Source organism: Patagioenas fasciata, chromosome 3, assembly GCF_037038585.1.
Source record: "Patagioenas fasciata isolate bPatFas1 chromosome 3, bPatFas1.hap1, whole genome shotgun sequence".
Classification (NCBI taxonomy): Eukaryota; Metazoa; Chordata; class Aves; order Columbiformes; family Columbidae; genus Patagioenas; species Patagioenas fasciata.
The window spans coordinates 3,451,685-3,470,998 of record NC_092522.1 but is presented as its reverse complement, the minus strand read 5'-3'; the positions used below and the strand labels follow the sequence as shown (position 1 = coordinate 3,470,998).

The 19,314-nt window shown below is 42.4% G+C and overlaps 1 protein-coding gene across 1 annotated transcript in view; it reads right to left on the bottom strand.

Annotated features, from left to right (window-relative positions):
- The window catches only part of REL (REL proto-oncogene, NF-kB subunit), a 29,682-nt gene extending 22,205 nt beyond the window's left edge, over positions 1-7,477 (bottom strand). Inside the window, exons 1-2 of the mRNA XM_065835716.2 lie at positions 7,272-7,477; positions 1,753-1,895 (exon numbers count right to left, since the gene is read on the bottom strand). Coding sequence (XP_065691788.1) covers positions 1,753-1,895; positions 7,272-7,278 — 150 coding nt within the window. The 5' untranslated portion in view covers positions 7,279-7,477. The remainder of the gene's footprint in view (positions 1-1,752; positions 1,896-7,271) is intronic.
- Between the last annotated feature and the right edge of the window lie 11,837 nt (positions 7,478-19,314).

Here is a 19,314-nt window from a genome sequence, read left to right as displayed (position 1 = left end):
CCCTGTCCCTTGAACCCGAAGCCTGAGCTAGCCACTTCTGATTCTCCAGTTCCTCCTTGATGTTCTTCAGCATAACCACACCACAAAATTTAATCTCTTCCTGGCCCCTCTGTTCTCATCCTCATTGATGTTTCCACCTCTAGAGGGGACTCCCCTAGTAGCTAATCAGCACTAAATCCTCCTACGGGCTTCAGGGAGGCAGGAATTCACCTAGAAATCACCTGCTATCATTAACAATCAGCTCTGTCATCAACAGTCACCTTTAAAAAAAGAACAGACTACGGCCAGGATGGGTCACCTACCGTGTCCCGTCTTCCCTTTAGGTTCTGGCTGCGCCTTCACGTGCAGCACAGCCCAGAATAAAAGGAATCAAAGCCTTATACTGTCTGTTCAACTTCTACCCTGACACAGCCTTAGGCTGAGAGTTTGAAAGGATTTACTCTTGCCAGTAGCCTACGTAGTTCCTTGTTCAACTGCTAAGAGTGCTGCGAAAAGAAAAAAAAGTCTGGCAAGATCTCTATTTCCTGCATTCCTTAACTAAATCTGGCACGGTGATAGTCAAGGGGAGGACCTTGTTTGCTTCTTCCCTCAGTAATTCTGGCTTGAGGGCTAGACCAGCTTCCAAAGGTGCTTGATGTAGCAGAGGCTCGCTCTGCCGCGCAACACAACTGCCAGTATTACCTTTCTCAGACTCGCCCTCTTCTTATACAACTTTTATTCCTCAGCCTAAAACATGGCATATTTTTCAGATTTCACGTCCTCTGTATCTGTTCTTTTTCTGCTGTGATTCCAGAGACTCTGTCTTTGGCTCTGCTTTTTTTTTTAATGCTTGCACGCACTGCAAAGACAGACACTCATCTTCTGCTCCCGGGCGCTGTGATGCACTGCGAGATGCCAAGTACTTCTAACTGCCCATTTAGATTTGAGCTTTCTCTTCTAATCTCACCTCCAAAATTGAAAGGGATTAAGGAAACCCTAGCAACTTAAACTTCAAACAGGACACATTCCTTTGTCCCACAAATGAAAACTACTGCCAAAGCACTTCCATCCCACCTCTACCATTTATATCTTTGTCCCTGCTTTGATGAGAGCTGCTAGGGCTGCCCTGAATCCCTTCATTCTGGGATTCCCAACCTATCCATAATGCGACCACCCAACCTGGCTTCATTGCAGGTGCTCTGACCACATAATTCCCCTTTCTCAGCTCATTTTTAAATTCTGTATCCCCTTCTGACTTCACGTAATCCATGGTAGTTTCTTTTGCAGAGCCTAAGCACCCATCACTGGCTGCAAATCATTTTCTTACTTCGCTCGCTTGTACAAAGTTGCACCCAGCAGCTTTTCAAATTTTGTACACAAACTCCTTCAGAGCTCTTCCAAAATTCATACCGCGGCCCAAACAGTAAAAACAAAGCCAAGTCGCATAACTAAGAAAGCAGAACAAATGTGCATACAGAAAAAGCTAATAATGAATGGTTCCCAAACAATAACTTCACTGAGTTCGCTCTCTACCAGCACTTGTTAACTACCTCTAAACCTTCTCCTCTTCTTGTAAATTTGAACAAAATCTTTAATGACTAGGAGCAATGAACTCTTTTTTCCACTCTGTTGCAACTGCATTTGCATGTCAAGGAAAGAATAACAGGACATGAAATTAAAAAAGTATTTTATTTACTGCACCAAGTCCAACGCATGGCTACACCACACTGTTAATGTGGGCAACAGTAATTCATGGATAAAAGCAATATTTACCTGTATGGAAGGGAACGTCTTATTGTTTTCAGTGCTGTGTTCTCCCGGAATGCTGCCTGCTGATCTTCCCTCGCATTTGTATCTGAAACGCATCCCTCTCTGCCTGGGTTGTTCAAATATTTCAATGTAGGGCTCAGGGCCACCTTAAAAACAAAACATTTTCAATATTAGCATGCAGTAGATGTAAGGATTAGACGATCTAGACTCTTTGATTGGTATTACCGTCTTTCCACTAGGTCTGCCGTCTCAGGCAATCAACTCTTTATGTATATGCACCCATTGAAGGTGGGGGGCAAGGGGAGAGATTTTTAAATGAAGCCTCAAGAATCAGTGCCATCCAACTAATTAGCAAGGGGTGCTCTACCCCCATCTCACCTACAATTTAACTTCTTTCAGCTACTAGAGAGCACGTGTCTGATGAAAAAGGATTTTATACAACAGGAAACAAATAATCATTTGGGGGGAAAGGTTGATATTTTAATGATAAGACACTTTTAGGAATGGTTGTCTTCTCAAAACACAGGTACTGTCAATACTATGATCTCTTAAATGTCCTCTGAAAGCGAAGATGTTTCCTCAGAATTGATTGATTTAGTTCCTCTTAGAGTGAAGCAGCAACTACGCAAATTATGAAAAAAACCCAACCCTACTGGGTTAAATATTTATCACTGTGGGCTCAGAAAATACCAAATTGTTGGTATTGAATTCTCCACCTTGAGCTGCCCACCTCCCACAGGACCAGCTTCTAGTTACTGCATCTCCCCAGACAACAAAACCACAGTAGAAACTATTAGGCAGTTGTCCAAAAAAAGAGGTTTTCAGAAAACATGAGTGATAGACAAGAATAAGAGACAGTAGAACTCTTCAATGGAGGGGGTTAGAAAGACATTAACTTTCCAAGAGTGCAAGTACTGGCCAAGTGATGTTTTATGGCCAGACAGTAACAAGCTATTTAATACATCTCACTGAGAACATCAAACAGGATAGTCAATCAGTGACAACAGTGGGATGGCATGTGAAAAGCAAATAACAGAGGGTAAGTAAACATTGTAGATGTTGAATCATCATGGTGTTGCACGATCAGAAGAACATAGCTTATGGAAATGTCTACTGAGCTCTCTGTCATCTTCATATAATAGCATCCTCCTCGAGCGAGGCTGAGCATCACAAACAAGCATGACAGGCAGCATGCTGTGGCACAGCACTGCAAAAAGTGTTTGGATTTCAACATAATAAACAAAATAGTTATTAAAAATATTGAAAGCGCTAAAGGGGTAAAAGATCCCCTACTTCCTTTTGGCCAAGCTCTAGACAGCCTCAGGTCCACAGCATATAATTTTGGCGAAGAGGTGGATTCCAATTTGAACTCCAGAACAGAAGTTTCTCCTCTGTTGGCCCTGCAATGACTTGGGTACAACCTGTCAACACAAGGCTTTAACTTTATGCCTGGGATTTGTTGAAGGCAAAACACTTCCAGTGCTGCAGCAGTTCATCCTCAAAGTAGGAGAAGATTATAACCTAAATGATGAAGTAATTAAGAGAAGGGATGGAAAGAACTGCATCTCTGAGATGTCTGTTGGAATTGTCTTCAACAACACGTGCCTTTTCAAAACCTCAATGCCATTTTAAAAGGCACAATGCATTTCAACTCCAGGCTATATTTGCTGCCAAACATTTGAGAACTATGGTTTAGTACTCTCTATGTTCCTTTCTAACAATTTATCAAAATGCAGTATCGAAACCAATCACCTCCCATCAAGTAGATTTTAAATAATTTTCTGAAAATAGTCCATGAGCTGTCATGTTAAATAGATGTGAGCCACTACTCTAGGTCCAGTTACTTACAAGGATGGTCCCCTCTCCAGATACTTGCCATATCTCACCCAACCCTCCTTTAGGTAAGCTTTGCATATTTTCTATTTCTGGAAAATAAACAAGTCCATCAAAAGGCAGGGGAGACCGATACTGATAACAAAAAGCCTTAGAAATGACGTAAAGCTGGTTTCAAAGAAAACGCAGAAGCCTGAGCTGCTCACAAAGCCAAGCCCGCACACCAGCATACGGCTACTTAACTTTCACATTTAAATTCACTTACATTACTGTATTTACCAGCCCAGTGGACCAGACAACAGATGACTTCTGCCAGCAGTGATGAGTGGCTGCTGCAGATCGGTCAGCCTCCCATTGCCATCATGCAATTGAGTAGAGAACCTCACCTTTCCCTTCCTACGTAATGCAGTAGGCCACAAACACCGGCACGTACCTATATACTAAATTAAAACTGTATTTTAGAAGCTATAATGACAAAATTGCAGCAAAGTGCCTACTAATCATCTCACTTTGGAGGTGCACACGCTTACATAGGTGCTAACCAGACGCAAAGGACACCCACATATATTACGTATGTCAAAACCAGCCAGAGCCTTGCTGTTCGAAACTACTATAGAACACAATCACTTCAAGCCTTGAACTCTCTCTGCTTTAACCAATAATTTCCCTTCACGCTCTATTAACACTTGCTTAGGAGGATTTTTTTCTCACCTATTAAGAGCACTTTATTTTAAAACTCTGCGCTCAGTGATCTTTACAGGGCTGTGGCCGAAACAAGTGTCATTGAAGGCAAAGCCACTGCTTAACAGCAGGTGTGTTTGTGGGAAAGTAAAGCTCAATGACGCGGCTGCCTCCAGAGATTAAACATTAAACTTCATTTTATCTCTCTTCTCTCTCGCTCTATTTAACAATCACGTTATCATCTCTACCCCAATTATCGATGCCATCATGTTTTGTGTAGAGAGGAAACACATAAAAGCGTTTTGTGCGAACTAAAGGTATTATCAGCGCTCTGCAGCAAAGAGGGGGGCTGTTGAGTGTTCCCCATTTCTGTAAACCAGCAACGCGCTTCTGAAGCGACCGGGCTTAACTATTTCCCAACCTGCCCTCACACAGAGGTCTGGTGGCTCCCACGCTGTCGCTAACAACCTGTCCTCATCAGGTCACGCCGTGTTTGTCAAACAAACACGAGCAACGGCAAAACACAAACTCTCTTTCGCTAATTCTGGAAGAGAAACGTGCAGCTACTCCTGTTACCTACCTGCCCACAACTACTCGGAGAAGCATCTGAAATGGAAGAAAGGCAAAAAATGTAGCTAATCCTTCATCTAAGTGCTTAAGAGTCTAATTTGCATTTGTAATTGGTTATAATTGCCTATACACTGCTAGCAATAGAAACATTACGCTACAGATTACAACCTGCCTCTTGTTCTTTTTGTTATAAAATTGTTTATTCCCGCCATGCCCTGAATAATGCACTAACTAATTTAAAAGAGAATCTAGTAGATCGAGTGTCCCAATTACAAACGCGAAAAAAGCAGGAACAGTCCAAGAATTCAGGCACCTCATACTCATTCAAGAACTGAAGGCTGGTTTATTTTAAGCCGTTTTGGGCAATACAAAAAGGAACAAAAGGACAACCCCAAACAACACTTCCATCAGACCTCTCCGTGATGAGAAATCTGGGCCGGTTCAAAGATAAACACGGCCTGTGCCATTAGGGGAGGAAGCGTGACATGTGCTGTCATCGAGCAAAGCGACAATGGGATCAAGGGTTTGGGATCAAGGGTTTGACAACAGGACCAAAGGCCTGACAGCAGGACCAAGGGTTCGTACGTTTTGTCGCGTCCCTTTGCCCAAAGGAAAGGGGCTCTGGAGGGAATACACAAGTTGAAACTTTCTTGCTCAACTGGAAGCACCCTGTGAACAGATTCACCAGCAACACCTGTATGTGAAACCGAAGCAGCTGTGGGGCTTTGTGGAAGATGTGAAAGTTTCACCGAAACCCTCCGGCCCCAGACACAGATGGGAGAAGCGCTGCCCTTGCACTTGGACGTCACTGCTGACCCTACGCTGTCCGCAGCAACCGCCGCTTCTGAAAAGCTGGAGCAAACATCTACGCTCTTATAACCCCCTGCAACACCTCAGGCAAGACAGACTACGGTGGAAGATTTGTTACACAGCACGTTCTAGCTCAGCCTAAAATAATCCAAAGACTAAATTCTTAATTTAGAAAGAGTAATCTACCTAGGACTCCATAAACTGTACAGACTCTAACAGGGAGACAAAACTGCTCATGAACTTCCTCTTTACCATCGTATTACATTACAGAACAGTAACCAGAAGAGGAAAAAAAAAAAGCAACTACAAAAGCTAGCTAGTACCAGGAAGTTATAAACTTCCCCTACTGAAAAATTCCTTATCTGGTTCCTAATTACACTGAGAATACATTAAGACATAAAAAAGAAAATAAATAATAAGGTGCTATCTCCTGCTTCGGTTTTGCCACTCTAAAACACATAACATTTAAACGACACCTTTGTACAAATCCAGTTGTTCTCTCTCTCTCTGTTGATAGCACACACGTATTTCACGGGAGTAAAGTTCATATCTTGCTAAGTGGTAACAGAACACACACACCTAAGTTTGAGGCTGGAAAGCATCCTTCCCCAGAAATGCTGTTCTAATTAATGCTGCCAAGTCTGAAGTTTTGGAATTATTTTTTTTAAACCCTAAGAAAGATACCAGAGAGACACCTTCTGAAAGGATGACAAATTCAATTTAATTTAGCCTAAAAAAACTTCGTTGTGCTTTTTTTTTTTCTGTATTTACTCGATGCATGACCCCTTATCTATATTACTTTGCATTTACGCCACCTCTGTTTCTTATTCATTTGCGTTCTCAATGGCAAGTTCCTGTGCGAGAAGAATCCTGCTGAGCATCAGTTTTTGGCCTGTTGATGTCTCCTGCCCAGATACAAGACCCATGTGCTTATTTAACACCCAGACATTTTAATAACACAATTCTAAGGCTTAAAAGATCCACGTGTTTAAAAGAAATGTAGATGAGGTTCTTAGGAACAAAGTTTAGAGGTGGACTTGACAGTGTTACATTAACGCTTGAACTCACTCTTAAAGCTCTTTTCCAACCAAAAGGATTCTGTGATTTTATAACAGCCTTGTTGCAACCAACCTGAACAACCCCATGATGTTTCTTCATTAACTTTTTCCATAAGCCTACTTGACAAGCTACACAGATACAGATTTAATATTGCAAGCGGATGCTGGGATGACGGGGTAAGGGCACTGTCACCCTTTTTCTCGCTGTTACTCACCTCCCCCCTGCCTATGGGCTGAAACCAACAGGGAGACAGAATCATAAAGTCATTCTGCTCAGAACAAACCCCAGGATCACCAAATCCATTAACCTAACCAGGAGATGGTGGCAGATGGCGAAATGGTGGCAGAGACGCCGCAAACCCTCCCTCCCAGCGCAAAAACACAAAACTTCGCGTTTCCCCTAAACCAGCAGCCGCTTTTTCGGCACCGCGGTTTGAGCAACACAAGGAGCAGGAAGGGCGGAGGGGTCTCCGGCTTCCCGCGGGGCACCGGGAGAAACGGGGCCGCTCCCCGGCCTCCCAAACCCATTCCCTGTCCCGTCCGCCCACCCCGTCCCGTCTCCCCGCTCACCGGCCATGCTGACAGCTCCGCGCCGCCGCTCCGGCCCTCCCCGCCCGGGCCCCGCACACCTCGGACGGACGGACCGACAGACAAACGAATACTGGCTCGGAGGGACGGCCGGGCCCGACTCCCTCCCCTCCCGGTTGCGCTGCCGCGCCCCAGGGCCGCCCTTTTCAGGGGGAATTTCCCGGCGGGCGGACGTGCGCGGTGCCGCCCCCCGCCCCGTCCCGCCGCCCGCCCCCGGGCCCGCCCGCACCGGAGCCTCGGCACAAATATCAACCCCCCCCGCCCCGCTTTTTCTCCGCGCACACGCAGCCGGTGTTAAGAGAAAACTTCCATTTAGTGGTGCGTTAATAACAGTGGAGAAAAACTCATCAGCAACAAGGGGGTTAAAGCGCAGCGCGTCACTTAAAACTCTCGCAGAGTTTTCATAGCATCGCAGACCCGAATTGTGAAATGCAGCGGCGAGCTTGGAGCCGACATAGAAACAGCGGGGAAAGGCGGTGGACACTGTGGGAACAGCCCCACAGCCCCAAATTGGGGTGGGGTGGAGGAGTCAGTCAGGAATAAGCAAACCTAAGGGATAAAAAACACCTGGAAAGAGGGGAGCGCAAAGGACCAGCAAACCCGCACAGAGCTATAGTACAGGCTGCATTGAGCTAGCAATTATTTTAAATATTTTAAAAGAAAAATAATTTTTGTCTTAAATCTTTACCCCCACGTGTAAAAATGCAGTTAAATGAGTTGGTATTCTTGAAAATGACACATTAATAACAAGAAAAGCCTCAAAGACCACTCAAAATATGTAACTGGTTAGTTTTTTTTAACTTTTCTTTTTCTCACTATCCTCTCTTAAAGCAGAGGTTATTGGGATGTATAGAAATGAACCACAGCAGAAAACACTGTTCTTTAATCTGCAAATCCATACACTAAGCCAGGCCATTAAGCAGAAGAAACTATCCAATGCTTGTTATTCTTCCTGCTCTGTGGCCCATCTCAACAGGACTTTGCTTTATAACCTTAATTTTGTCCAAATCTCATCACCAATAGTTCTGTAATATTCCCTATAAACAGAAATTATCTTTCTCCATCCTGCAAGTAAAACTTCTCTTATTTAAGATTCACAGTTCAGCATCTAAATAGAAATATTATCAGGATGGGTTTTAGAAAGTGAAGCCATGAAGCTCGACTGATGCGCAGAGCCAGATGCTTAAGAGAACCCTGGGAAGAACAATACATGATGTATATTCCTGGCACTGTTAAAACAATAGGATTGTTACACCCTTATCAAATCTATAACCGAAATCAGAATCTGAAGAATCCTACAGGGCACACCGAATAGTCAAAATATCCATGACATTAGCTCTAGAATATTAAAGGGAAGAACAGCTACATCATTATATTTAGAGAGTATGCTGAAATAATTGTACAGTTGTGGGTTAGTTTCTTGCCGGAAGAATATGATTTTCTCATTGTATTTCCCACAAAAATTAAAAAACAAAGGTACAAACCAGCAGTGCCCTAGAATTATGAGAAGTTAGGGCTAGATGTTTATGTCTTCAGGGATTCCTTGGATTCCCTGTGACTGATGGCGTAAAATAAAGCAGGAAAGCGGTTCCATTATTCTAACTTAAACTTAGATTTTACCTACACATGCACACACAACCAGAAAGCATGCACTGACAAGGAGACCTCAAACAAAATATTCTTCAAGGTGGCAGCTGGGGATTGAGGTGAGGATAGATGCTTTTTTTCTCTTGCATTTTAAGCAATGGGGTTGGGAGATGCCAACAGAACAGCACATTAACACGGCGGGTGCTTGGAGCTCAGCGCCTCATTGCTTGTGCTGTTCCACAGTAAAAGAAGCAAAGCAGCTAACAGAGAGAAATCCAAGGTGTGTATTCTCCTAAGTGCCAGCATCCAAACACATTTAGCTCATAAACATCTAATATTAGAAGCTATTTCTGGTTTTTAATTGATCCCCTGGCTGTGGCACAACAGCTTTGGACAGCCTTGGTTCACAAGGTTGAATAGCTGGAGAAATGCTCCCAATTTAAGGGCATCCCTGCAGGTCACAGGAGCAATCTGGACAGGATTTTAGGAGGGAAAGGGCGCTACTCCTCTCCAGAAAGCCCTGGGAGGCTATTAACCAGGAGCTGGAGTGTGGATGTGAGTTTCAGATATAAAGCAAGCTGTTGGTACAGGCATATGAAGTGACTAAACACTTTTCCTTACCTTCAGGCTGGTTTGCAAAGTCTCAGACAGTAAAGGGTGGCCTTTGAACAAGAATGAATTTAGGTGCTTCCCTAAATACCATTTGTATCCCTGGGGTTCCCACCTACTTCTCCAGACCATGACACTAGTCAATAGACACAGAGCAAGTCACCTGGGAAACGCTATGGCTCAAAACAGAAGTGTCTACTCATTTCTTCAGAAGGAAAATCTTATTGTAGGGTATTCGGTCTAAACCAGTGTGAAATTAAGGGCAATATTCCAGGCAATACGAATACCATGTTATGACTAAAACACCAATAAACATTCCCTATTTTTCCTCAGCTCTTTTGAACTCTAACTCTTAGGGCTTGCAGGAACAGGCTACTCAAAGATAATCCTTAAGACTACACGTTAGAAATTGAGAAATCTCAGAGATAAGTGTCTATGGTACAAACTGTTTCTTGATACTATTTTTAAGGAGAAAATGAGTGAGTTGCAAAAACTTCAACTCTACCCCTACGCCTTCCCTAAAATGAAAACGACCTATAATAAAATTAGAGGTAAACCAACCAAATGTAGTGTTTCACTGTATAAGATCTATATGCTCACATCACCTGGATACATAGAGACAAGATTTGGCTCTCAAAGTCCTTGAACGAAGTTACTCAAGGAAGGACAGTGTTGGTAGAGACATTTTCTTGAACAGATTTTCAAAATGATCCTTTAGTCTAAGCCCAGCATGGCTGTTTTATAATACATTCATGTTCCTAAACTAGGGGAAAGTTCTACAGAAACCAAGAAGCCTTCCCATGTAAAAGGCAAAAATCTCAACAGATTAAGGAGGTCTTACTTAAAATCATGCAAGCATATAGATAGATCTTGCTATTCCTGCGACTACCCTGTGTGCAGTTTGGTTCTGCTGTGATCTGAATCTGTGGCACAGGGATCATCCTGTGAGAGCGATCTGAGCTGGAGAATCGCAGCACTGGTAATTACAGAAACCCAGTCGGCAACTGACACGAAGCATAAGAATGTGTCATAACTTTGGGCATATGCAGATCTTTGCAAAAAGCAGGACGGAATTCCCCTCCTGGAGCATTGCATAACAAAAGCCAGGTGCATCACTATTATTTTTGTCAGCTGACTTTGGCTATAGCCAGGGGCGAGATACCAGAATTCTTAGACCAGTTTGATCCAGTGCTTCACTTCCTGTCTTCCAGTTAAAGCCAGGGTTTTAAGATCCCATTTTTCTCCACTTATCAAGTCCAGAGACAAGTGCTCCCGCCTACTTTTCACTGGCTGCTGCACTGCCGCAGTTGCCACCGAGGTTGCTGTAAGGAATGTGTGGCAGGGAATGTCATGGGACAAGCAAGATGAGAACAGGGTAGAAAGGGGAAAAAATAAAATACATAAAAACCAAACAGGAAACACAAACAACACACCAACAAAACTTGCAACAGCAAAGGATTGAGTGTTTGACATGGTATTTGTCAAGCCTCAGATGATAGCTCTTTAGTGGTGCTTAGCACAGGCATTGCCCAATAAAGTCTGCTGTGATATAAGAGAAACAGGCAAACGGTTAAGTCTTTATTTCCTGTTCCCAGCTATCTGCCGTAGATCAAAGATAAGCCACTTGTCACTGGCCTGGTTAAGCAGCCAAACAGGCACTAAGGTACTTTTAGAATATGGCTCTCCTAATAAGGCACATCATAACAGGAATAAAAAATAATAATAAAATCATTCACTTATTTCCATATAGAATAAAGCTAAGTCGTGATTCCTTGTTCACTGTATCTCAAACCTTACAGACTCCCCAATTAGTAATTTCCAATCCTCTATGCCTTAAGAAACCTTCTATTGCTTGAAGCATGTTTTTTAATCTCTCCAAGGCCTCTTATTTAAACACTCTCAGACCTTTCAAGTTTTTGTGGTTATTGGTCTTGAGGAAGGTTCTAATGCAGAAGCCATTCCAAGAAGAGTCATGGCTTCCAGGTTAATGATAAACTCAAAGGTTGTTCAAGCCCTTCTGCTGGAAGCTGGAGTTTGTTTGACATAGAACAATGCTGCTGTGCCTCCTCTCAAAACAGGGTGGAAAGGAAATGTTAATAGAGAAAGGTTGGTCTTGTGGATAAGGCGCAAGGCTGTGATTCAGGAGACTGGAATTTGGCTCTTGGCAAGTCAGCCCTTCTGCTCTTAGGCAAGTCGTTTAATTCTCTGAGCCTTAATTTCCCCAAGAGAAATCAGAGAAGATACTTCCTTGCTCCCACACTTCTACCTTATTCACTGATGATGCAACTTCTTCGGGGGATGAGCCACTCGGATGAAAGTGCCGAGGCCAATAAAATGATAGATAGTTCCATGGACGCTTTAGGTTGCAGTAGAGTCAGAAGAAGGCAGCCTCTTCCCCCTTTCTCTCCTTAACCTCCAGGCAACTCAGCTCTTATGTTGCTGCAAGCACTTCTTGGGCAATATGGGAGCTTGCTTGAAAGTAACCTGAGGGAAACAAAAAGATTGTTTTTCTGCTGGTTCAGGTTTTCACTGAGCCAATTCCATGTACAATCACAGCAATTACTCAGCAAGGAACATGGTGGCACCAAGGCCAGAAGAAGTGTCTGGAAGGCAGATTTGGGCAGAGGTGCCAGTTCCTGACAGAGTGTTTAGCTTCACGGAACTTTAGCATTAACACCATCTTTAGCTTGAGAAATTGATAAATCTCTCTGAAGTTTGTAATGCACAGTTGTTCCTTCTCAGAGAGAGTTTTCAGTGCAGAAGTTCTCAGGCAGCTTCTCCCCAGGCCTCTCAAGTGATTCCTGTTCCTTTCTCCTCATCCCACTGCTGCAAACACATACCACAGTTGGGGAGTCGCTGCATTATTTTAATAGAGAAAAATCTTTCACATTTGTTGGCACGCAAAGAAAAAGAGTTGAAGAGTGTTTTCTTTTTCCACTGCACTACATAAAAGCTTCATATAACAGTGAAGCTGATCTGGTGACCTCCAAAATGGGCAAACTGCAAACTTCTTCCTTATTCCCCTACCAAGATTAATCTGATGCGGTAGTGCTGTGGTGAGGGGGCTTAGGAAAGAGATGAGCTCAGGCTGAACATAAGGAGATAAATCAGTAGAAAACAACCTTTTTCTGCCCGGAATGTTTTTATTCAAATAGATTAGATCTACAGGCCAGACCACTATTGCTAATACGAAGGGAAGCAATAGAATTACTCTGGTTGCAGCTATAAAAAAGAATTAGAGAAGCAGAAGGAAGGATGGGAACCATCCCTTTAGCAACAGCAAGCTATTGGAATACCTTAGTTGTAATGTGAAAACTACATACTGAAAAAGAATAGGCAATGTATGCTCATATTAATTCTTCTGTTCCCCAAAACCCCAGCACATACCAGCCATTATGCTGTGGATCCACCTACAGAGGTTAACAATTGCTCATCCAGATTTTTATTACAAGACTTCCCTTTTTCCTCAGGGCTTGCAAGGAGTTTAGGCTACTTAGCATCACCTTGAGTTTCAAGAGTCTCAGAAGACGGCATCTGCAGTCAATAATAAAGAGATAAAAAGGCACATTGTTTCAGTACAGCCCCACCAGATATATCTCCTTTTAATTTGAAGTCTTAGACCTTATTTTAAAATCTCTAGCCCAATGACTCATGTAGTTCTGACTTGGACAGTTAAAGGATTACACAGGAATCACAGAAAGTGACACCTCTCTTGAGGCCGAACATAAACACAGAACACCTTCTGGGGCCACTTTATGCATAAGTCCTCCTGCATATGCAAAGCATATCTAGGATTTGTAAATTGGCCAGCTACTCATCTTATCTGCATCTGCATGAGCCCTTTTTACAGCCTGCCTGGGGCTGTGTGTCACAGGGCCACCTCACCATGCAAAGTCTTACCGGTAATAGTAAGTCACAATCAACACCGCTGCTTCACCACACTCAAATAGTTCACCTCCAGGGGGTCTATTTACACTTTGTGCGCACATATACATCTGATTTACTCATATGCTGCAATAAAATAATTTAGATTTACTAAAGAGGTCAACATTCTAGTAAGGCTATGATTAGTAGTCTGAGCTTTCTTAATTACGAGGTTGAAACTCCTTGCTTTCTCACACTGAACAGTGATGGATTTTGCTGTTTCAGAGTCTTGTTCATTTGGCAGTCGCTGCATGACTTAAATGGTTTTGATTTTAGGACGTTTGGGGAAAGTTCAACATCCTTTTTGTAATCAATGTGGTGGTTAACCTCTCACGTAACAATACATTCAATACATACTCATTCATCCACACAGCAATGCCACTTATGAACCTTAATATTACCGAAAACAGATAAAATCCAAACAACATCCTCCAGGTTTTCAGTATGAAATATTGTGCCTTTGGTATAGTAAACATGTCATGTGCTATGAGACTCAGAACATTTTCAGGTGCCTGGAAAAAGTACTTTCCTCTACACGAGTAAAGAATATGCATATCAATCGTATTTTGGTTTTCATTAAAAGGAGCCAGGAAAACTAGTAATTCTTCAAGACACCTGTTGCACAATACACAGAGAAAAAGGAACTGAATAGATTCTTTGCCCCGTGCAGCAGAAGAAACAGATCTGGACACAGAGCCTGTTGAATGGAAACTAAACGGATGTGAGGGAAGAATTGCCACCACAAACTTCTTCTGGCAAGCAAATGCAGGAACTCTCATCAAATCAAAGACTTCAGGTTGGAAAGGACCTTTAAAGGTCATCTAGTCCAACCCCCCTGCAACGAGAGGGACAGAGCGAGGGGAAGAAGGCCTAATCTAGGAAAGATACAATGGAAACGAGTTGATGGTAAGAAGGATTAATTAGAACAAGGCCTAGAGTTGGCTAGAAGGGCAATGTCATATATAAAGTTGAATATTAAAAAAAACCAAAAAAACCTGCTTAATGGAAAGGTTCCTTAACATACAGATATAGAAAAGATTAATTATATATAGGTAAAGCCACCTATATCCTAGCTCCACTTCTGATTAGACTCCAGTGAGAAAAATCAGCCTGTTGAATTATCTACTTCAAAGGCTAAAACACATAAATGCCAGCTAAAGTCTTCCATTGCACTCAACCCTTCCGTTGCACTACTGAGATAAGCATTACGCGTTCCAATATCAAATGAGTAGGAACAGAGAGGGGGTTGGATTTGGAATAAAATGCCAGATTACTGTCCTACTGGCCTTACTCCTGGCTGTCACAACAACTTATCCTTTAAGGGACTTAATACCATCCCCCACAGTGATCATGAGTAACACAGTTGGGTTTGTGGTGTCTTGATAAAATGCCCTCTTGTGGTCACAGCAATGATTTCCTGAAAGGGCATGCAAACAAATGCCTTCCCAGTACATCTCACGACATCTCCTCCTGAGTGCTCGTCACACTTGTGTGGTTTCATGCTTACAAGAAGGTAAAGATCTACGTGCACGAAGCCGAGAGTTTTAGTCTTGGTGGTATCTCGAGCTCTCATCTCTAAGGGAGCCAAAGGTAGCTGACTCTGCCTTTTCCAGTAGGTTCCATTAAAGGAAGCCTGCATAAATAATGATCTGCATAACAGAAATTAAACTGAGACCAAAGTTGCCAGTTGAATTCGTGAAGTATTTCTGTATTTGCTCTAAAATAAAAGGCAAAAAAAAGACATATCTATAGGCCTACCTGTAAAAGTTCACTTTTTAAAAATTAGCACAGCTGTTTCAGTTTGTTACCACCTTCTCTTAGCCTGTTAAAAACAAGAAAACAATGAGTAAACCAACTCAGATTTAATACCACTTCAAAGCTTTTGTGAGACTAGAGACTCATGGTTCAATCTGTTCCCAATGGCACAGATGCTGCAGTGAGAAATAATTCTGTAGTTGGCCGATTCCAGGAGACTCATAGAAATGGCAGAGAGACTTGCCTAAAGTACAATTAACTACTACATTTAATTAATATTCATTATGGTCCATACTCACCTATCAACAGTCTGAAGAGACTGTTACAGTTCAGAAATTGGTTCTGAGACCTGATTCACTTCTGGATACTTTTACTACTGAAAGTCTTTCGAACTTATCTGGCCAACCAAATGAGACTACAGGTCCCACGAGGAAGGTCTTGCTGAAATAAAAAACAAAGAGAGAAAAAGTACTTTAATTCCAGCTTTCTGTACAGATGGTGATGAGCTTGCAAACAGATACTGTCTTTTAAATTGCTCATGCTACCCTGTTTCACCACCTTCACCTGTTCTCTTCATCTGTTTTTAGACTTTGAGGGTTTGGGGGCAATTCTGTGGGATTTATCATCCTGCTCGGACAGCACAACAGGGTGGTCGAAGACTACAGCTCCTTGGCTACATGGCAGCACCATGGTCAATCTAATCTCTTACATGTTTAGACAACTCCATGGGATACTATCTACGTATTGCTATACAGCCTCTCTACCTCATGAGTATATATTGTGTTTACTCTGTCTCATACTTAGCAACCAGGTCTACAGGCCAGGGACTATTTTGTTTCACAGTGATTCATCCACTGGTCCACTTGATTTCTTTTTGGGCTTGTGCTACTGCTACTATTAATAATTATCTTTCTCCAACAGTGGGCAGCTCTTGGGGTGCAAAGAGCCCATTAAGAAGTAGTAAACCTGAAATAATGACAGCATTTCTTCAAAAATCCATGCTATTTAGTAGCTAGATTATTTAAAAATAGAATCTATATTCCTCTTACGTATCCTAGTTACACATAGTGTTGTTTCTGTTTCCTGTACATGCATCTTTAAGCTTCAATGCCAACATAAATACTGGCACAGACGTGCAATTAAAGTACTTTTGCTTCTGCAAATATTCCCATGACCTGCATCACAAAAAACAAAACAAAAAAAACCACCTCTGTGGCAGGTGACCCAGTTACTACAGACTTGGTCAGTTCAGGACTTCACACTTGCAACACAGTTAAAACCTTATTTGCAAAATAGCACTGCTGGTCAAGTGGAAACCATGTGATCTGACATGTTTTTAATTGTAGTGTAGACAGAATTTTTCACTTCCATAGCCAAGGACTAACATATAGTTCTGTTCCAATGCCAGAGGACACCAGAAATGTGGGAAGTGAGAAAAGGAAAGAAGGCTGCTTGGATAATTTACTCAGACAATTATTGTCTCATCATTACCATCCCTGCTTGGAAGAATGTGTGCTAGCACCCCTAGAATAAGAATGGGAAAATAAAATTAAATATATAGTTGAATGGAACCACAGAATAAATTATATTTAGCATGGCAATTACAGTTTCTCCCAGACTATACGTATTATGAACAACCTATATTTGTGTGGTCAGCAACCCTGCCTCATAAACATCCCTGTAATTAATTTGAAATAATAAAAACCAGGGCTAAATAAATGTAATGTTATTTTTGCTCCTTTTAACAGAGCTTTTGGCTCCTTAGCTATAAACAGAGAGTTGATTCACCACTACCAATGAAGCAGAAGTCTCCAGCTAGGAAAGAAGGACTTGAGCGTGCCGGGAATGAAGGTGGTGGCAAGAACCTCCTAAAGTGATAAAAACAAACTCATTATGGCTTATGAAAACAAACAGTAAAGCAGCTGCTGCTTAACAGACTGAAGTGACTTGCCCCTCACCCCCTTAATAGAAATCATAGCTATGTTATTCTCTAGCAATCCTGTCCAGTTCTGTTTTCTTTTGCAATATCTTCCCCTTCATAAGCCTCTACCCCACAATTCTTTCAAGTCTTGCTAAAGACCCTGGCTGTCTTCCAACACAGAGCTTTCTAATGCAGCGTGCAGAGCAGCAGTTTACCAACAGAAGTTTGGTATCTTCATGAATTCCTATTCTGGCTCAGGAAGATGAGAGGGGAGCCAGAATTCTCTGTGGTTCCCTTTACAAGAGCGTCTCCATCTTTGCTCGTAACATGCTCAAGCAGCAGAGACTGATCAACAGCTGAATTCAGGAAATCTGGGAAGAGTCGCACTCCTAAAGCTGGAGAAAAGGGTTATGTCAACTCTCATCAATTTGAGTGTTTCTTCTACCTTCATTTGAGGGGCTTTAAGCAACACCACATTCTTAGGCCCTGGAAACATTCTCATTGTGCTTGTTGACTGCACTGAACAAGCACTGACTATGGAAATAATTTATTAAATTTTGGGGCCACGCAATAACACATTCATAGCCACACAGTACACGTCAAGAACCTGCTCACGCGCCTCTCTTACAGGCAAAGCTTCCGCTTGGCTTGACTGGAATGTTGTCTGGCTGATGAAAATACGCAGCCCTGCAAACAACATTCATTTAAGTATTGTAAGGGAGACAGCTACCAGCAACTTGCTGCAAACCCCTTCATTCATTAACACGTAACAATATACCAGTTCACATACATGACATTCATAATTCAACCTACTCAACTCAGTAGCTACAACTCTTTCCTAAATAAAAGCATTTGTCTTCTACTGAAGCAAAGAGGAATTTTCAACAATGAATTTAAAGGGAGGCAACTTTGGGCCTAAAATGCACAATAATAGAGTCTGATATTATAGCTGTCAGTTGGAGGCAAACCCATGGCGATACCAAGGTCCTACACTGCCCAGTTTTGCAGTACTTAACACACAACTTATGAGCAACAGAGCCCCTCCAATTCATACAGTTCCTCAACAATTATTTTGCGATACATAAGGTCTTTGTGGCATTACCACACAACCGTAAGCAAGGAGCCTCCTATGTTGAAATGGTATCGCGGGATATCCAGTTTTTCATAACAGTTGACATGACACTTCTGCAAAGATTTACTCAATCATTTCAGAGCTACATTGGTCGTCCTCACAGAAACTGTGGTTAGATGCTGTGGCAACTGTTCAGCAGCAGAAAAAAGCACCTCTCAATGTCTAATCAAGAATCTTGATGAAGACTATGTAAAAAGCCACCTGCTATTTGGACAGTTACAAGTCTAGTATTTTTGCCTTTTTTTTTAAGGATATACACTTCACATCCATTCATTTTCAGTAGGAACTAGTAATAACTCCTTAGAAAATGTCACATTTTGGTTGTTTTTTTTTAAAAACAGGAATTACAGGATTCCCCCTTACCATCCTCACCCATCCCCATAACAGCAAGATATAAGAACCTGTCCATCAGCACTTGCTAAGGTGTTAACTTGGATCCAACAGTCCTATGGCACTGCACGTTGTGCTAAAATTCTTAGACTTTTTGTAGAGCACCAAAAATAAGCAAGAAACAAATTTGTGATTATTTTTGTCTTCTTATTGAGAAGGTAATCAAGGTCTGAAAGGAAAGCTGTTTAGTTTGCAAGCTTATAGAAAAGCAAATAAGAAGGAACAGTGGGCTATCAGTGGACAACAGGATGACCATGAGCCAGCACTGTGCCCTTGTGGCCAGGAAGGCCAATGGCATCCTGGGGTGTATTACAAGGGGGGTGGTCAGCAGATCGAGAGAGGTCCTCCTTCCCCTCTACTCCGCCCTGCTGAGACCCCATCTGGAATATTGTGTCCAGTTCTGGGCCCCTCAGTTCAAGGACAGGGAACTGCTGGAGAGGGTCCAGCGTAGGGCAACAAAGATGATTAAGGGAGTGGAGCACCTCCCTTATGAAGAAAGGCTGAGGGAGCTGGGTCTCTTTAGTTTGGAGGAGACTGAGGGGTGACCTTATTAATGTTTATAAATATATAAAGGGTGAGTGCCATGAGAATGAAGCCAGGCCCTTCTCAGTGGCAAACAATGACAGGACAAGGAGTAATGGGATCAAGCTGGAACAGAAGAGGTTCCACTTAAATTTGAGAAAAAACTTCTTCTCAGTGAGGGTGAC